Source organism: Varanus komodoensis, unplaced genomic scaffold (genome assembly GCF_004798865.1).
Source record: "Varanus komodoensis strain SLA01 unplaced genomic scaffold, ASM479886v1 scaffold23, whole genome shotgun sequence".
Classification (NCBI taxonomy): domain Eukaryota; kingdom Metazoa; phylum Chordata; class Lepidosauria; order Squamata; family Varanidae; genus Varanus; species Varanus komodoensis.
Genome location: NW_025335627.1, coordinates 17,895,459 through 17,910,314, shown reverse-complemented (window position 1 = coordinate 17,910,314; position 14,856 = coordinate 17,895,459). Strand labels below are relative to the sequence as shown.

The following is a 14,856-nucleotide window of genomic DNA, read 5'->3' as shown; positions in this document are numbered from 1 at the left end:
TGAATCAAAATCTTGTGCTTCAGAAAAACAAACCAGAAGTCCTCCTAGCCTTGGTTCTTTAGGATCTTGCCATTCTATTTTTTTCTGTTTCCAGTGCTGTTGATTGATCATGGAGTAATCCTACAATGTCTACACTAAACATGTAAGGAAACGATACATGTCAATTGTACCATTTTGGCAAGAATTGTGTTTGATTATAAAATTTATTCCAGTGAAATAACCATTGGGAAAGAGATCCTCCATTAACTTAGTGTTGGTTCACCTTGCCATGTGTCCTCTTTTGCCTGTGCTTTGTCAATTACCAAAGTAAGAGAAGAAAAAAAGGCACTCTGTTAACCAGATGAGCTTATTTTTCACCTGGTTCACTTTTGTCGTTTGGTCCGAGTTAAATCTATGTCAGAAATGTAGAGTGTATTATAATGCTGCTTCAGAATGTGAATGTGAATTCACTTCATTTTGAGAAATTAAATATGTGCGTTAATCTTTTAATGGAAGTAAGCTGTGATCCTTTGTGATAACATTTTGTGTATTTTTCTCTTTTAGTTGTTTGACACAACTGAATGTGGAAATGGGTATGTGGAACCTGGAGAAGACTGTGATTGTGGTTTACAAACGGTATTATTTTTAATATACATGTAACCATTACCTTATCTGTGCTATTCATATGATAAACTGCCCCATAAAACGAAAGCTTAAAGTTCCGTTAACCACAAGAATCATGCTATAACTACTGTAACCAAATAACTGAATCAGTGGAATTTCAGTGGGAAATGTGGAAAAGATTTGTCACAAGAACTAATATATCAAAAAAGAAAATGGTAGTTTTCCTGTTATTAGACCTTCACTTATTATTATTATTATTAGACCTTAGAACAAGGAAAAGGACTTCCCTGCAGGAATACAAACAGAAAATATGGCTTTGTTTTCTAAATGCTATATCAGCTTCAAATAGGGAATGTGATAAACCTTCTGCTTAGGAAATTAGAGGGAACTGTCACAAAAAAGGGATTTGGCAGTGTCCCATTTAAGCTAGATAAATGTATTGCTCAATATTATTTCAAATGTATTATTTCAGTTTGGTCAGGTCATGTAGGTCTTGAGCCCTAAACAAAAATACATGCATTTTAATGTTTTGTCATTTATTATGCTTCTTTATTCTGAAATGTTCAGCACATAAGATTGCTTATACTGGATTCTTACACAGTTTGATGGTTATGTTGTGTAGGAAGATTGTGCAGTCATCTAGTTGTCTGAAGACTATCTAGCTGTGGGCAGTGACACTCCCAGAGTTAAGAGACCCCTGAACAAGAGATGCCCACTGCCCTCTAACATACCTCCAAACAGTAATACCTTGGTTCACGAATGCTTCGGTTCGGCAAAATTTTGCTTCCGTTTGCAAACTCCACACCAGGTGACAAACACTTCCCCACAGCACTTCATGCAGCTTTCTTGAAATATCCTGTCTCCCCTTTGCCCTGGAACAGGGCTCCTGCACTGCCAATCTGGTAAGCTTCAGGGTCACACCGGGCACTTTGGGAATGCTTGCTCCTCTCACTCGAGCTGCAGCAGAAGCCCAAGATGATGCCACACCACCCGCCGAAAGGGAGAGCACGACATAAGGGTGTGTTTGCCTCAGTCAAGGCCTTCCCAGCTCCTCACCGCTGCCCCGTTTTCAAGCCGGAGGACGGTCCCCTCTCAGGTGCTCGCCCGGCTCTGGGGGCAGGGGAGGCGGGAGCAGGAGACCAGAGAGGTGCATGCGGGGCAGCTCTCCCGGTTGGGAGAAGGCCGTGAGGAGGGAGGTAATGTCTGCTTTCCGTGGGCTGAGGGGAAGGGAGGCGAGAGACGGGGCCGCCGCTGGCCAAGCCAGGCGTCTCCTGCCTCTCCCCGCTGCAGGGGGAGGAAGCATGGCAGCTGTTCGACGGTGGCAGCAGCTTGCCCTGAAAAGGCTGTGGCGGAGGCACAGGAGCTGCGGCCCTGCTCTTGCTCTGCCTTCGCCTGTCCACCCCCGGGCTTGACTAGGTGGCTGCGGCTTAGTCCACAGCCCGGGGACATGGCTCATATTTTTGTGGTTTTAAAGAAAATTGCATATGGTTCAGAAGGGATTAACCTTATTACATTGAACATTTTGGGGAAATTTGATTCGGTTCCCTACCAATTTGGTTTGCAACCAGAATCATGGAACTAATTAAGTTCATGAACTGAGGTACCATTGTATAATTTTTCTCTCCCATCCTTTATTTTTCACCTTCCAAACCACTGCTGCTCTTTGTCTGCCACCTCAGTGCGCTTTCTTTTTCACCCCGGTGCTTTTTCTCTTTTTTATTAGGTATTGGGAGGAATTATTATTGGATTGTTTATTATATTGAATGAGAGATGCTGCTATGTTATAAATGTTGTTATGACTTATACATTTTAATAAGCTCTCTTGAAATGTTGCTGTATTCTATTCTATTCTATTCTATTCATGTTTCCAATGTTTCTGTAAGCTACTTTGAACATGGTTTTAGGGTTAGTATGGAAAAGTGACATAGCAATAAACTAATGCTGATACCATCCATTTATCTTGTTTAGTCTGTACATGTTGAATATTTTGTGTGATTCTGCAAATTAGTGTGGTATTACTTTAATGTTAATAGATGACAGTATATTTTCTTTTAGGATTGCCATGCAGAATGCTGTAAGAAATGCTCACTTTCTAATGGAGTTCATTGCAGTGATGGCCCGTGTTGTAATGAAACCTGTCTTGTGAGTATTCTTACTGTTAATAATTGTTAGAATCATGGTCTTAAACTGCAAAATTAAATTCCATTAATGTTTTCAGTAATGTGTTGCTAATGACTGAATCGGAAGAAGTGATGCTAATTTAAGAGGTTTCAGTGTGGCTCAACAGTTGATGCTAAGGTAAAATAAGATAAAAAATAACATGTTACCCTAAGTTACTTGCTGTGTTTGGACTGTAGCAACCACTGGATCATACATACAAGGTAATTTCAGAGCTTTCTGGGTTGGGCACCTCTGCATTTGTAAACTATATACTAGGATGGAGTAATAGATGATAGAAACGTCCTTATTTTTCCTCCCTATTCTTGATTATTACTAGTGTATAAACAAAAACAAATCTTCTTGCATAATATTATTTTCGTGTTGGTATGGCTTTCAAAATCTAAAAACAGTAAGATTTATGTTTGTTTTAAATATTAGAGGAAGAGTGCTTTGGTTTGTTCAATTGATGGGGCAAATGTACAGGACAGTTGCAGCACAAGGTATTACTTAATGCTACATATCTGCTTAAATCACCACTTCTTTATAAATCAAATTCATATTCTCAACAGATGCAGAATACCTCTTGTTGAAAAACTCATAAGGTTTCTAATGCAAGCATTAATACGGAATTTCAAGATAATATATAATAAATTACATATTACATGCAGCTGCATGTTTCTTACTCCTAACTGTTTTACACTGAAACAGACTTATAAGCAGACCTTGGAAGCAGAAGAGTGGTGGGAACATACATGTTGCATAAACTCTTCCTTTCTTTAGAATTGCTGAATCAGAAATTATATACACACCTCACAACCAGCTGGGGTAAAAGTTGTATTCCTTTCTCCTTTTCCACTATTAAAAGAATGTTTCAAAAGAACACTTTAATTCTCTGTATTGAATATCTTAGTTCTTAGTCCAAAAAATCTTTTGATTTCCAGTTTTTTCCACGAGGCTTTGAATGTCGTTATGCAGTGAATGAGTGTGATATCACTGAGATCTGTACTGGGGACTCTGGCCAGGTAATTAATTCTTGTAATTTAATTCATGTTACTTTGTACATACTGAACATATTTTCATTTTCTGTTTCAGTACTAAGTGCCTTTGAATTGGAAAAGGTGGCTTTGAAGGAGAAGTATGGACTAAAATTCTGTTTTTTTTTTTTTTAAAACTGTGTATTCCCTAAACCTAGTATATATGATAATTATGTATCCCACCTTTCTGAAAATATTTGTGTTCCCAGAATGCATCGTTGGCTTAGATCCAGAAAAGTACTGGTAGAGGGCAATTAATGACTTTTGCACACTGCAATCAGCTCCCTGAAAAACCTCTTCTAAGGCTTGAGAGGAGCCCACCAGAATAGGGCAGGCTGTGATGCAAGGGATCTGAGAAGGAAGGAGGATAGTAGAAAACCAGGTGGAAAAAACATCTGTGAACATGAGGTGCAAAGAAAAACACTTCAGGCAATTTGATTACAGATTTTATATCTCCTTTCGGTCCTTCAGACTGCGACTTCTTTCTGCCCATATCCAAATTGCATCAACCACTGCTTTGCAGCCAGCATCCTATGGGACAGGGGTCCTCAAACTTTTTCACCAGGGGGCCAGTTGAAAGGTGTTGGTGCTGGGTGCGGGCCGGAAAGCTGGTGTGGGCGGGGCACATGGGATGCTGGCGAGGGGGTGGGGGTGGGGCGCACTCTTGCTGAGGTGGGGGGCAGGGTGCACGGGCACAGCAAGGCACAGACGGGGAGGCAAGGCGGGAGTGCGCATGCTGCGATGCAGCGGCGAGCGCACGATGCAGCGCCTTGCTTGCTTGGAGATCATTTTCTCCTAGCAAGTCCAAAATGATCTCGCGAGCAAGCCGCTGCCTTCCCACGTGGGAGGCGGGCGGTGACGGACGTGTGCAGCCCCCGTGGTGTATGGGTGTGCGCACGGCGCGTTGAAAACCTCTGAGGTGGGCCGGATCTGGCCCCTGGGCCATAGTTTGAGGACCCATGGTATGGGGCTTCAGGTACCTTCTGTGGTTATGATTACATTTTTGTTAGTCATACACCAGTTAATGATTTTTAAGGAAACAGGGCTATGTGACATCAACCAAGAGGTTATGAAAATAACATAGAAAGGGTAGGTTACCCATTTCCTTTGCATGAGGGCCCAAGCATGGGTGGTGGAAAAGAAGGGGTATGCTTTGCTTGGGTCTGGAGATCCAGAGGCCCCACACTAGACCACTATTACCATAAGGAAAAAACTGAGGCTAAAATGGTGTGTATTTGGGAGGGAGCCTATGTTAAAAGCTTCCAAAATGATTTTTGAGCGCACATAAATATTGATATTACCCTCAAGTCATACTTGGGTGACAGATTTGGCAGATACAAGCATTTGAACCTGGTGGTTTGTGTTAGGCCTGCTAATTTGTAATCAAAGGCTATTTCTCAGATAGGATTTTAGGCTAGAGATATCTGCCAGCTCTAATTTGTATTCAGTGCAATGAACTCAGTGGGTCTTATTCCAATATAAGTGTGTAAAGACCTGTGGTCCTCATCTGTATTTCATTACATTTGGGCTTGCCATATATGCTTCCTACTGGTTCCTCTATATTTCTCACTCATTTTATTTTTCCCATTGTGCATGCAAGCTAATTTATAGGGCAGTATCCAATAGGGTACTTAATGACCCCACTGTTTCTTCTTCACTTCTCTGATTCCATTGTCCAAGTAGTAGGTATTGCCAACTGCACTGGGAAAATGGGAACCACTGCTTATGCAAAGGAGATTTAGTGCTTTCTAGAGAAAAACCCAGAACAGCTGGAAACAAATATTTATAGAAGGAGACAGTGCTCAGGGCTCTGTTATGCAAACGCTGCCAACCTGCGTACTTTGAGAAATTAGTGTTCCTAAATGCACAACAGTGGGGGCATCTTGCGCAATATAATCAGAGAGGAGGAAGAGAATTAGTGGTAACAGAAACCCCCCTTGTATTCATCTCACAGTGTGATAATTGGTAAAGAGGATATATACAAGAGGCTTCTTGTGAGCAGTTCTCCCATTGCAATCCCATGCAATTACAAATAATCTAGATGTATAGCAAACAAGGAAATCAGACAAACAAATGAACAATGCAGCTCTCTGCCCTCATGCAATGTTCGTAATGACAACATCATAGAGTTAGTAAGCAATTTGAGGGTTTCAATTTTCTTCCATCTAACACAGGCAGTCCCCAAGTTATGAATTACCAAGTTATAAGCAGGCCGTACTTATAAACGAACTGCCATAAAGCCTATTAATTTAAAAAAAAAATACTTCAGAAAATTGTCATTACCATAGAGAGGAAGTGAAAGAAGAGAGAGGGAGGGCACCCAGAGCATCACCATAGAAAGAGAGGAAGTGAAAGGGTAGAGAGCATGCCTTCAAAGCTTGCCTTCCTGTCTTGCCCATCCAAAGAGGGAAATCCCTCCGGCATTTCCTGGCTGCAAAGAGGAGGCACTGGTGAGTTTGGGCGCAGGCTTAGAGATATTGCAGGTTTTTCACTTTCATGGGAGTCCTGCATGTCTAATCCTTGTGAATGTGAAGGGCTAACTGTACATGATCTGACTTACACACAAATTTGACTTAAAGACAAATTTCCATTTTCTCAGGAACAGAACTCATTCATAACCCAGGGACTGCCTGTATTTCTTAAAATATAATAGTTAGCAGGCTGGCCAGCTCTGAGGTGGAGGTTGAAAGAATGGAATTCACATTAAATTGAGATTAGTGTACAGTAACGGCACAGTAGTGCAGATGAATTCTTACTGAACAAGAAAATTATAAAGGAAGAGGATTAATTTGAAGCTAACTGTGATACAGTTATATCACAGTTAACCCAGTGTGCCCCTCTACTTTTGTATAAGTAATGAAGCTAAACACAGAATGGAAGGTGTACTGTCACTTGGTCTAAACAGATAGTTTAGATAGTTACGCATAGTTATGATGTAATATAGCATAGTTATGACATAACATATCATAGCCTATGATTTAGTAGTGCAGACTTGATGTGCTATCCAGAGCCTGCTGTTTCTTGAACTTCACAGTTATGTTTGCTGTTTTTCCGTAGGACATTAATCCGCTATTTTGTTACATGCCTGTATGTGTGATGCAGAGGGACCACAAAGAAGACAGTTTTTTTGTGTAACTCTGGTTTTATTAAGTGGTCATCTCTTCATTCACATTCATTAACCCTCTGCCTCTGCTTTGATGCTGATGTCAGTATTAGTGTTGATACTAAGGTTCCACTTGTTATGGGTGGTCTCAGGGAACTGAGGAAATAAACAGGAAATTGCTGTTGACTTATAAAATGGAAGGGTGACAGAAGAAGCTTCCTGCCAAAAATTCCTCAGTTATTGATGTTTCCCAAGCAAGTCTCCAAATGCAGAGCCCATATGCGTTAGTGCAAAGACGGCCACTTGAAGACCTACAGTAAAGGAACTTCATGCACATGTCATCTCAGGCAAAATTTTAGAAAAGGCACTCTTTTTTGAAAAAAAGATTGGGAGATCCTTCTCAATTGCTCTTGTAGTATTGTAGGCAGTGCTTGTGTTTAACATAGCTAAGCATTTTAAGAACAGATGCATTTAACTAAATGAGTGACTAAATGTTGCAGCCCTAATTTACTTATTGAACATATTTATAGAGACATTCATCAATATATGTTCTCTGGGTGGTTTACAGAACCTACAATACAACACAATATAATAACACTAAAATAGTCCCCATTGTAGTAAGCAAAAAAACAAGAGTAATTCATAGCTCTGACCTTGAAAGATTTTTTTAAATGCAAGATTGTTTAAAAGGCTTTGCATAACAATAACAAGGTGCAGTCATCCATAGTTGAGTGTCATCATTAAGGGCCTTTCTCTAGTACACACAAAGTAGGGCCACTGAAGATCTTAAGATCCAGGTAAGCATATGTAATAGCAGTCTTTGAAGTAAGCTAGTCCCAAGTATAGTGGCATTAAAAGTTAAAATGAGCACTTTAAATTGGGACCAGAAACACAACTAGTTCAACTGATAAAGGAATATCATCAAATTGACTAGTTCCAATTAGTAATCATGTGACACTATTTTGAGCCATCTGGACTTTAAAATGTTTTTAAAGGCAGCCCTTCAGCAGTTCAAACTACCAGATCATGAGTGACTTTGGCCACACTATCTCCATCCAGATATGGTAACAGCTAATGTATTAACTAAACTGATAAAGGACAAGCAATGCAACTCAAGCCCTCTGATGACTGTGCTGAGTCAATAAGTACCTGCAGACTACGAGCAAGTTGCTTTCAGTGAGAATGCAACTCTTCCACAGCAGGCTGAGCACTACTGACTTTGGTGGACAACACCACTCCCTGACAGTAACTTAGAAACTGTCTTGAGTTGAGTTTCAATTTATTCAATCTCATCCAGTCCATTACCATGCCCATGTGTTGCTTCAGAACATCCATAGTTGCACATTTGATTGAAAAGAGTTATGCTGAATCTTTAGAAGGCCTCTCCCAATGCTTGCATGTAGATAAAAAGCTCATGGGGGATAAAATGTTGTGTCCCCTGCACAGAACTACACAGCAGTTGAGCAATTGTCTCTAAGCACCATCATTTGGAATCAACCCTAAGCTAGTAGGAGAATGACCAACTAAGCAGTAGCTTCCCAACCAAGCTTGCAGAGCTTATTCAGAAGGTGATAGCGTGATTGATGGTATCAAAATCCACTGAGAGTCCAAGAGAAAAATCATGGTCACATTTCTCTCAGTGAAGGTTATCAAAGAGCAGCTAATTTCTGCCACTAAGCACAGCCTGAAGCCAATTGAAATTGAACAATAAAATAATACTTTTGCATCTTTACTTTCTCTGTGTTACTTCATCTGTTTTACTACATATAATGTCCCATAAAACAATGCTTTAGCATTAAAAGAAAGTGTTGGCTATACAACAGTATAGAATAAATAAAATAAAATTTATGTTTTTAGTGTCCACCAAATCTACATAAGCAAGATGGATTTGCTTGTGATTCAAATCAGGTATGTAGCTGTAAAACTTTTCTTACACAGCATTTACTCAACTTTATGGTTTGGTGGGCTATACATTTTATCTTTTATTTTCATATTTGCTTCTTTTGTTTTGAACTGATATGTTTTAATTGTGGTTAGACTGTTAACCACTATAAGTCTTGTTTAGAAGGGAAAGGGTACAACCCTTTAAATAAACACAGGATCACTACATATGAATTTCATTCATCCTTCTCATTTTCTTCATAATTGTACCTGTACCTAATATTAACTGGGCACCCCTACTGCTGGAGGAGACTCCTGTGAGTCCCTTGGACCGCAAGGTGATCAAACCGGTCAGTTCTAGAGGAGATCAACCCTGACTGCTCTTTAGAAGGCCAGATCCTGAAATGAAACTCAAATACTCTGGCCACCTAATGAGAAGGAAGGACTCCCTGGAGAAGAGCCTAATGCTGGGAACAATAGATGGCAAAAGAAGAAGGGGACGGCAGAGAATGAGGTGGCTAGATGGAGTCACTGAAGCAGTTGGTGTGAGCTTGAGTGGACTCTGGGGGATAGTGCAAGACAGGAAGGCCTGGAGGAATGTTGTCCATGGGGTCGCGATGGGTTGGACATGACTTCGCGGCTAACAAAAACAACCTACATAAATTACCACTTTTTAGCACTTCCTAGTGTTAAATTCTAACTTTTAAATGTTTTCTGATTGTAGTTCATTATGCTTGGAACTACATAACTAAAAGACTCTTTGTTTTCAAATCCCACTTTGTAACCTAGTAAGCACATAGATGCTTGGGAAATAACAACCTGGCAAGCCAATGAGCTTGCTAGATTTTAGGGTGTGCAGTGACTGTGCTAACAACAGTTTTTCCTATATGCCATCTTAATCTATAGTGTGAAATCAACTAGGTTTCTAGTGTGCTCTTCGTGGAAGGGATAGCTCCCGTGTGCTTTCAGTCTCATTGAAAACAGATCTCAGAACAGTATTGATTACAGAATTTTCTTCCCTAAGGAGACTGACCCAGGAAAATTGCTTTGAGGCTCCTGTCCCCTTTGGGTTGAATGCAGTGTTGACAAAGAATATATATGTTCTTTGTCTGGCCTCTGTACATCACACATATGGGTGCTGCACATGCGCAGTACCTGTAGCCGGGAAGATTCAAAAGCTTAATGGTTTGGCGGGAACTCCCCACCCCTCCCTGCCCACAGTATAAGAAGGCGGAGTGCCCACCATTTCCCCAATCTTCTTGCGACCCGCCGTTCGCTGTGCCTTGAGCCTTTCATCTCTTACCGTAGCTACACTTGACTATTGTTCTAAACCTTTACTGTTTATCCTTCTTCTCTAGTTAGATTCTTTGTTAAGATCTTCCAAGTTACATTCCCTCCCCTGTTAGAAGTTCTTTCTAAATCCCCATTTTTCCCCTCAAAAGAATAATAATAAAAAAACCCTTCTATCGTTAACTCTTTTTCGCTGTACTTTGCTATTCTCTATTTTTCTCTTGATGGCTCAGCGTGTGACTTTCCACAGGTGTTCTCAGTGTGGGGCCCAGATGTCCCCCACTGATCCTCATGATCTGTGCATTCTCTGTCTGGGAGAAGGCCACAGAATTGATAAGTCCGGCCGTTGTCAGGCCTTCACCAAACAGGCACGTAAAAACCATGAAAACTGCCTGTGTAAATTACTTTGGGATCAGGCTCTGCTCGTGTCCGACCAACTTGTGACTCAGCCCACTTCGCAGCCTTCTTCCTCGGCTGCTCTTCCCTCTCGCCCATCGGCTGATGGAGTGACTTTGCCGGAGACTAAATGCTCCACTCAATCTTCTCACAAGCAAAAGAAGAAGAGGAAGCATAGCGGTTCTGATAAGTCCTCGGCCCAGAAGAAGGCCAAGAAAGGGCGGACAAAGCGGCCCGGCCCGTAAACTGAAGAAGGCCGACCAGCCACATCACCATGACTTGGGATCGTCCGCTCTGTTGGTCCTGACCGTGGCATCGATGCTGACACTGAGTGACCCTAGCCTCCAACTGGCCATACAGGTGACCTCGTCAGGGTCCCCTCAATGGATCATTCCTTCGGCCCTGTCTTCGCCAGACCGTCAGGAGGCAGCCTTGCCGGGATTGATTTCTGACTGAGAGATCCAGGACTCCTCTCAGATGGTCCCTCCAATGGTGCACTTGCCAACTCCACAGCCTTCTCCTGAGGTCTCCCTGAGGACCCCGCCTCAAGCTGGTGCACCAGCTGCAGCGTGTATCCAGTCGATCGTCCAGAGACTGGGTGCAGATGCCCTATGGAGCCTCCCATCGTGAGCCCTGGGATGATTACATACCCTACAGATACTATCCATCCGTCCATCGCCATCATGCTGCCTCATCTCTGGTTCTGAGAGAGGCTCCCTTGACATTGGCAGCTGTTCAGACGAGGCGCCCTTCCTCACCGGCAGACTCCTCTTCCAGTCCTCCATTCCATTATGACTCAGATCCGAGGACTCGGATGCAGCGTCAACTTCACCGGACACGGTGTTTACAGTGCAAGGTCCTAGCTCACCCAAGGAGTCATACTCGACATTTGGGGAACTGATGGCGAGATTGGCTAGGTGACTGGAGATCGAAGCCCAGCACCGCTTCCATCCCAGTATGGTCAACTTCTACAATATCGTTAAGAAGGAACAATCTGCTGCCATCGTCCTGCCTCTGATTACAACGCTGCGTCAGGCCATGACTGAATCCTGGCAGTTCCCCAACCAGCTGCAACCGACTTCACAGTGATATGAGTCGATGTGCAGGGTACAGGAACAAGATATCCCATTCCTCCTGCGTCATCCAAAGCTCAACTCTATTGTTGTGAAGTCGTCTGAGGGCCGTGAGACAAGGGAGCACTCCACTCTTCAAGACAAGGAAGGACAAGAAGTTGATACGATGGCTCGCCGTATCTACGCCACCACAGGTCTCAGCCTCTGTATCTCCAACTGCAAGGTGACGCTATCAGTACTTCTTGATGCAGAAGCATGATGTCTCTTCCGGGAGCATCAGAGAGACCTGGCACGCGTCTTCACCAGAGAAGTGTTGCAGGTGGCCATACAACAACTCTTGATGGCGAGACATCATGCTGACTGCGACTCAAGGGACCTCATTGGTGCTGTAGCCTTCTGTCACCACGCCTGGCTTTGGAACTGCAACTTCCCAGATGAGACCAAGAGAAGGATTCAGAACATGCCCTTTGACGTCTCCGGGCTGTTCAACGAGAGGATGGACCACAAGTTGAAGAATATCCATGTGGCTCGTGTCACCTCTCGACATATGGAAGTTCCTGCCCAGAGCTGACATAAGTGGTCCTGGTCTCGTCCTCAGTATCGGTATCAACCATACCTGCAATACTCCAGCCGGCAGCAGTTCCAGACCCGTCAGCAGCAGAATCGCAAACAAGCAGCTCAACGCTATCAAGAGAGTTGTCGCCATCCCGACTTCTATAAGTGGCAACTTTGACGGGTCGAGTGAACCTCTCCTCTCCTCGTAAACCCACCTTCCCCTCTTCCTTTTGGGGATTGACTGCAGAGTCGACTCCCCATTTAGGAGTCCATCACATCTGATCAGTGGGTTTTGTCCCTTGTGGAGCACGGATATAAAAGCAAATTTGATACCCCCGTCAGGACCGATCCAATATATGCCCTCTTCTTCGGTTCTCAAAGACGAAGTTTCCCAGCTGCTTTGTAAAAGGAGCAATTCGACAACTCATGCGCCTCGAGAGGCTTCAGGGTTTCTATTCAAGATATTTTATGGTCCCAAAATGGGACGGTGGTCTTCACCCAACATTGTATCTACGTGGCATCAACAAGTTCATCAAAACAAAAAAGTTTTGAATGACCACCCTTTAAAATATCCTACCGCTGCTCAGGAGAGAGGATTGATTCGCTTCTCTAGACTTGAAGGGTGCTTACTTCCACATTAGCATCCATCCATCTCACAGACAACTTCTCCGTTTTACAATCAGCTTCGACCTTTTTGAATATAATGTTCTCCCCTTCAGACTGGCTACCACGCCAAGGGTCTTCACTAAATGCATGACCCCTGTTTGCGCCCACCTGAGACTACAAGGGATGCACGTCTACCCATACCTTGACGACTGGTTGATCATCTCTTCTAGAGAAGGCCTTCTATCAGCGATTCGTACTACATGTTCTCTCCTTGACAGTCTTGGACTTTGTATTAATCATAAAAAATCCTGCCTTGTTCCTTCGCAGATCATTGATTTCATCGGAGCCTGTCTCAATTTCCTGCGTGCAAGAGCCTTTCTTCCACAAGATCGTCAGGAGAAACTTCACTCGTCCATCCACTGAATCCACATGGAGAGAACCGTACCTGCTCTGTCAGTACAAAAGCTGCTTGGCTACATGGCCTCCACGGTCTCCATGGCTCTCAATGCCAGGCTGCGGAAGAGGCCGCTGCAGCTATTGTTCAATCGCCTCTTTCACCCACAGCGAGACTCTCCACACTGTCTGCTTCACCTGCCTACCTCCATCCTTCGGACTTTGTCATGGTGGACAGTAAAGGACAATCTACCTGTCGGAATCCCATTCCGTCTACCTCAACTGTCATTAACTCTGTTCCCAACTCTGACAGGCTGGGGAGCTCTTTGTGCCAGTCTTCACAGCCAAGGCATCTGGCATGGCCATGAGACTAGCAGACACATCAATTATCTAGAACTTTTGGCAGTTTTCAAAGCCCTTCGATCATTCAAGTTGCCTCTGACAATATTGTCACTGTCTTCTATATAAACAAACAGGGTGGAATGAAGTCTGCCCCCCTGGCTCACCTCACCCTATGACTCTGGGACTGGTGCATCCCGAGGGGAATTTCTCCTCTTGCCATTCACCTCACTGGCACCAACAACGAGGAGGCAGATACCCTCAGCAGACAGATGTTATTGACTCACAAGTGGGAGTTAGATCGCCAAGTATGTCATCATCTTTTTCAACTATGGGACCCTCTGGACATAGACCTTTTTGTCACACACACCAATGCGTTCTGTTAATCATATTGCTCTTGAGCGGGCATCGGTCCGGACTCGATGGGGGATGTTCTGATGGTTCCATGAACAGACAGATTTTTCTACGTGTTTCCCCTGATACCGCTCATTATGAGGACTTTAGCCAAGATCAATCACGATGATGCTCAGGGAATTCTCGTCACTCCCTGGTAGCTTCACCAACCGTGGTTCCCTACCATTCTTCGCCTCTCCAACAACACTTTTCAGCGGCTCCCTCGCATACCGCATCTTTTAACTCAGCAAGATGGAGCAGTGCGTCATCCAGACCTTCATTCGCTCAACCTGATGGCCTGGTTTATCCAATAAGCGCTACTACTTCTTCTGTACCAACCATCTTATTGGATTCGACGCCAACCCGGTGGCGCCCTTCCGCGGCTGTATCCTCGTCCCCGATAGCAATAACCACTCCATCCAATCTGAGCACTCTACATCCAGACATACAATTCATTCTTCAGTCTGCACTAAGACCTGTTACTCACTGTTCCTATGCGGCTAAACGGAGACGGTTTACTTCATTCGCTGATACCAACCATTTCATCACTCACTCGGCTTTGATTGAGAATATTCTCTAATTTCTACTATCTCTACATCAGACTGGACTGAAACCTTCATCTGTTAAAGTTTACATTGTGGCTATTTCTCATTACCGTAGCCCGGTTTCGGGCTCATCGGTGTTCTCTAATGTCCTTATTCGGCAGTTCCTGAGAGGATTGCAGAATCTCCAGCCACCGGGGAGATTGGTCATTCCAACATGGAGCATTTCCGTTGTTTTACAAGTGCTCACTAAGCCTCATTTCGAACCCTTTGTCGTGCCTGATGCCCTGACAAAGGCAGCACCTCATGAGGAGGTCGTGTACTTGAGACCCTGTACCCAAGTGTCAACCCCACAACCTAACTGGGAATGGCTGAGCAGATAGCCATACCTCAACCTGACCCTTTACCCATTGAGCAAACACCCGAGCCTACATCAAAGCAAGAGAGCTCCGAGGGAAAAGGCACTATGAGTTCTGCTCATGAAGAGC

At 43.6% G+C, this 14,856-nt stretch overlaps 1 protein-coding gene across 11 annotated transcripts in view; it reads left to right on the top strand.

Moving 5' to 3' along the window:
• ADAM23 (ADAM metallopeptidase domain 23) overlaps nt 1-14,856 on the top strand; it is a 193,302-nt gene that overhangs the window by 92,371 nt on the left and 86,075 nt on the right. For all 11 annotated transcript variants that reach the window (XR_006414921.1, XM_044432108.1, XM_044432104.1 and 8 more), the window contains exons 16-19: nt 544-615; nt 2,659-2,745; nt 3,705-3,785; nt 8,758-8,808. Coding sequence is in view for 10 of the 11 variants with exons in the window: in XM_044432108.1 (XP_044288043.1) it covers nt 544-615; nt 2,659-2,745; nt 3,705-3,785; nt 8,758-8,808 (291 nt within the window). In the remaining variant the exon portion in view is untranslated. The remainder of the gene's footprint in view (nt 1-543; nt 616-2,658; nt 2,746-3,704; nt 3,786-8,757; nt 8,809-14,856) is intronic.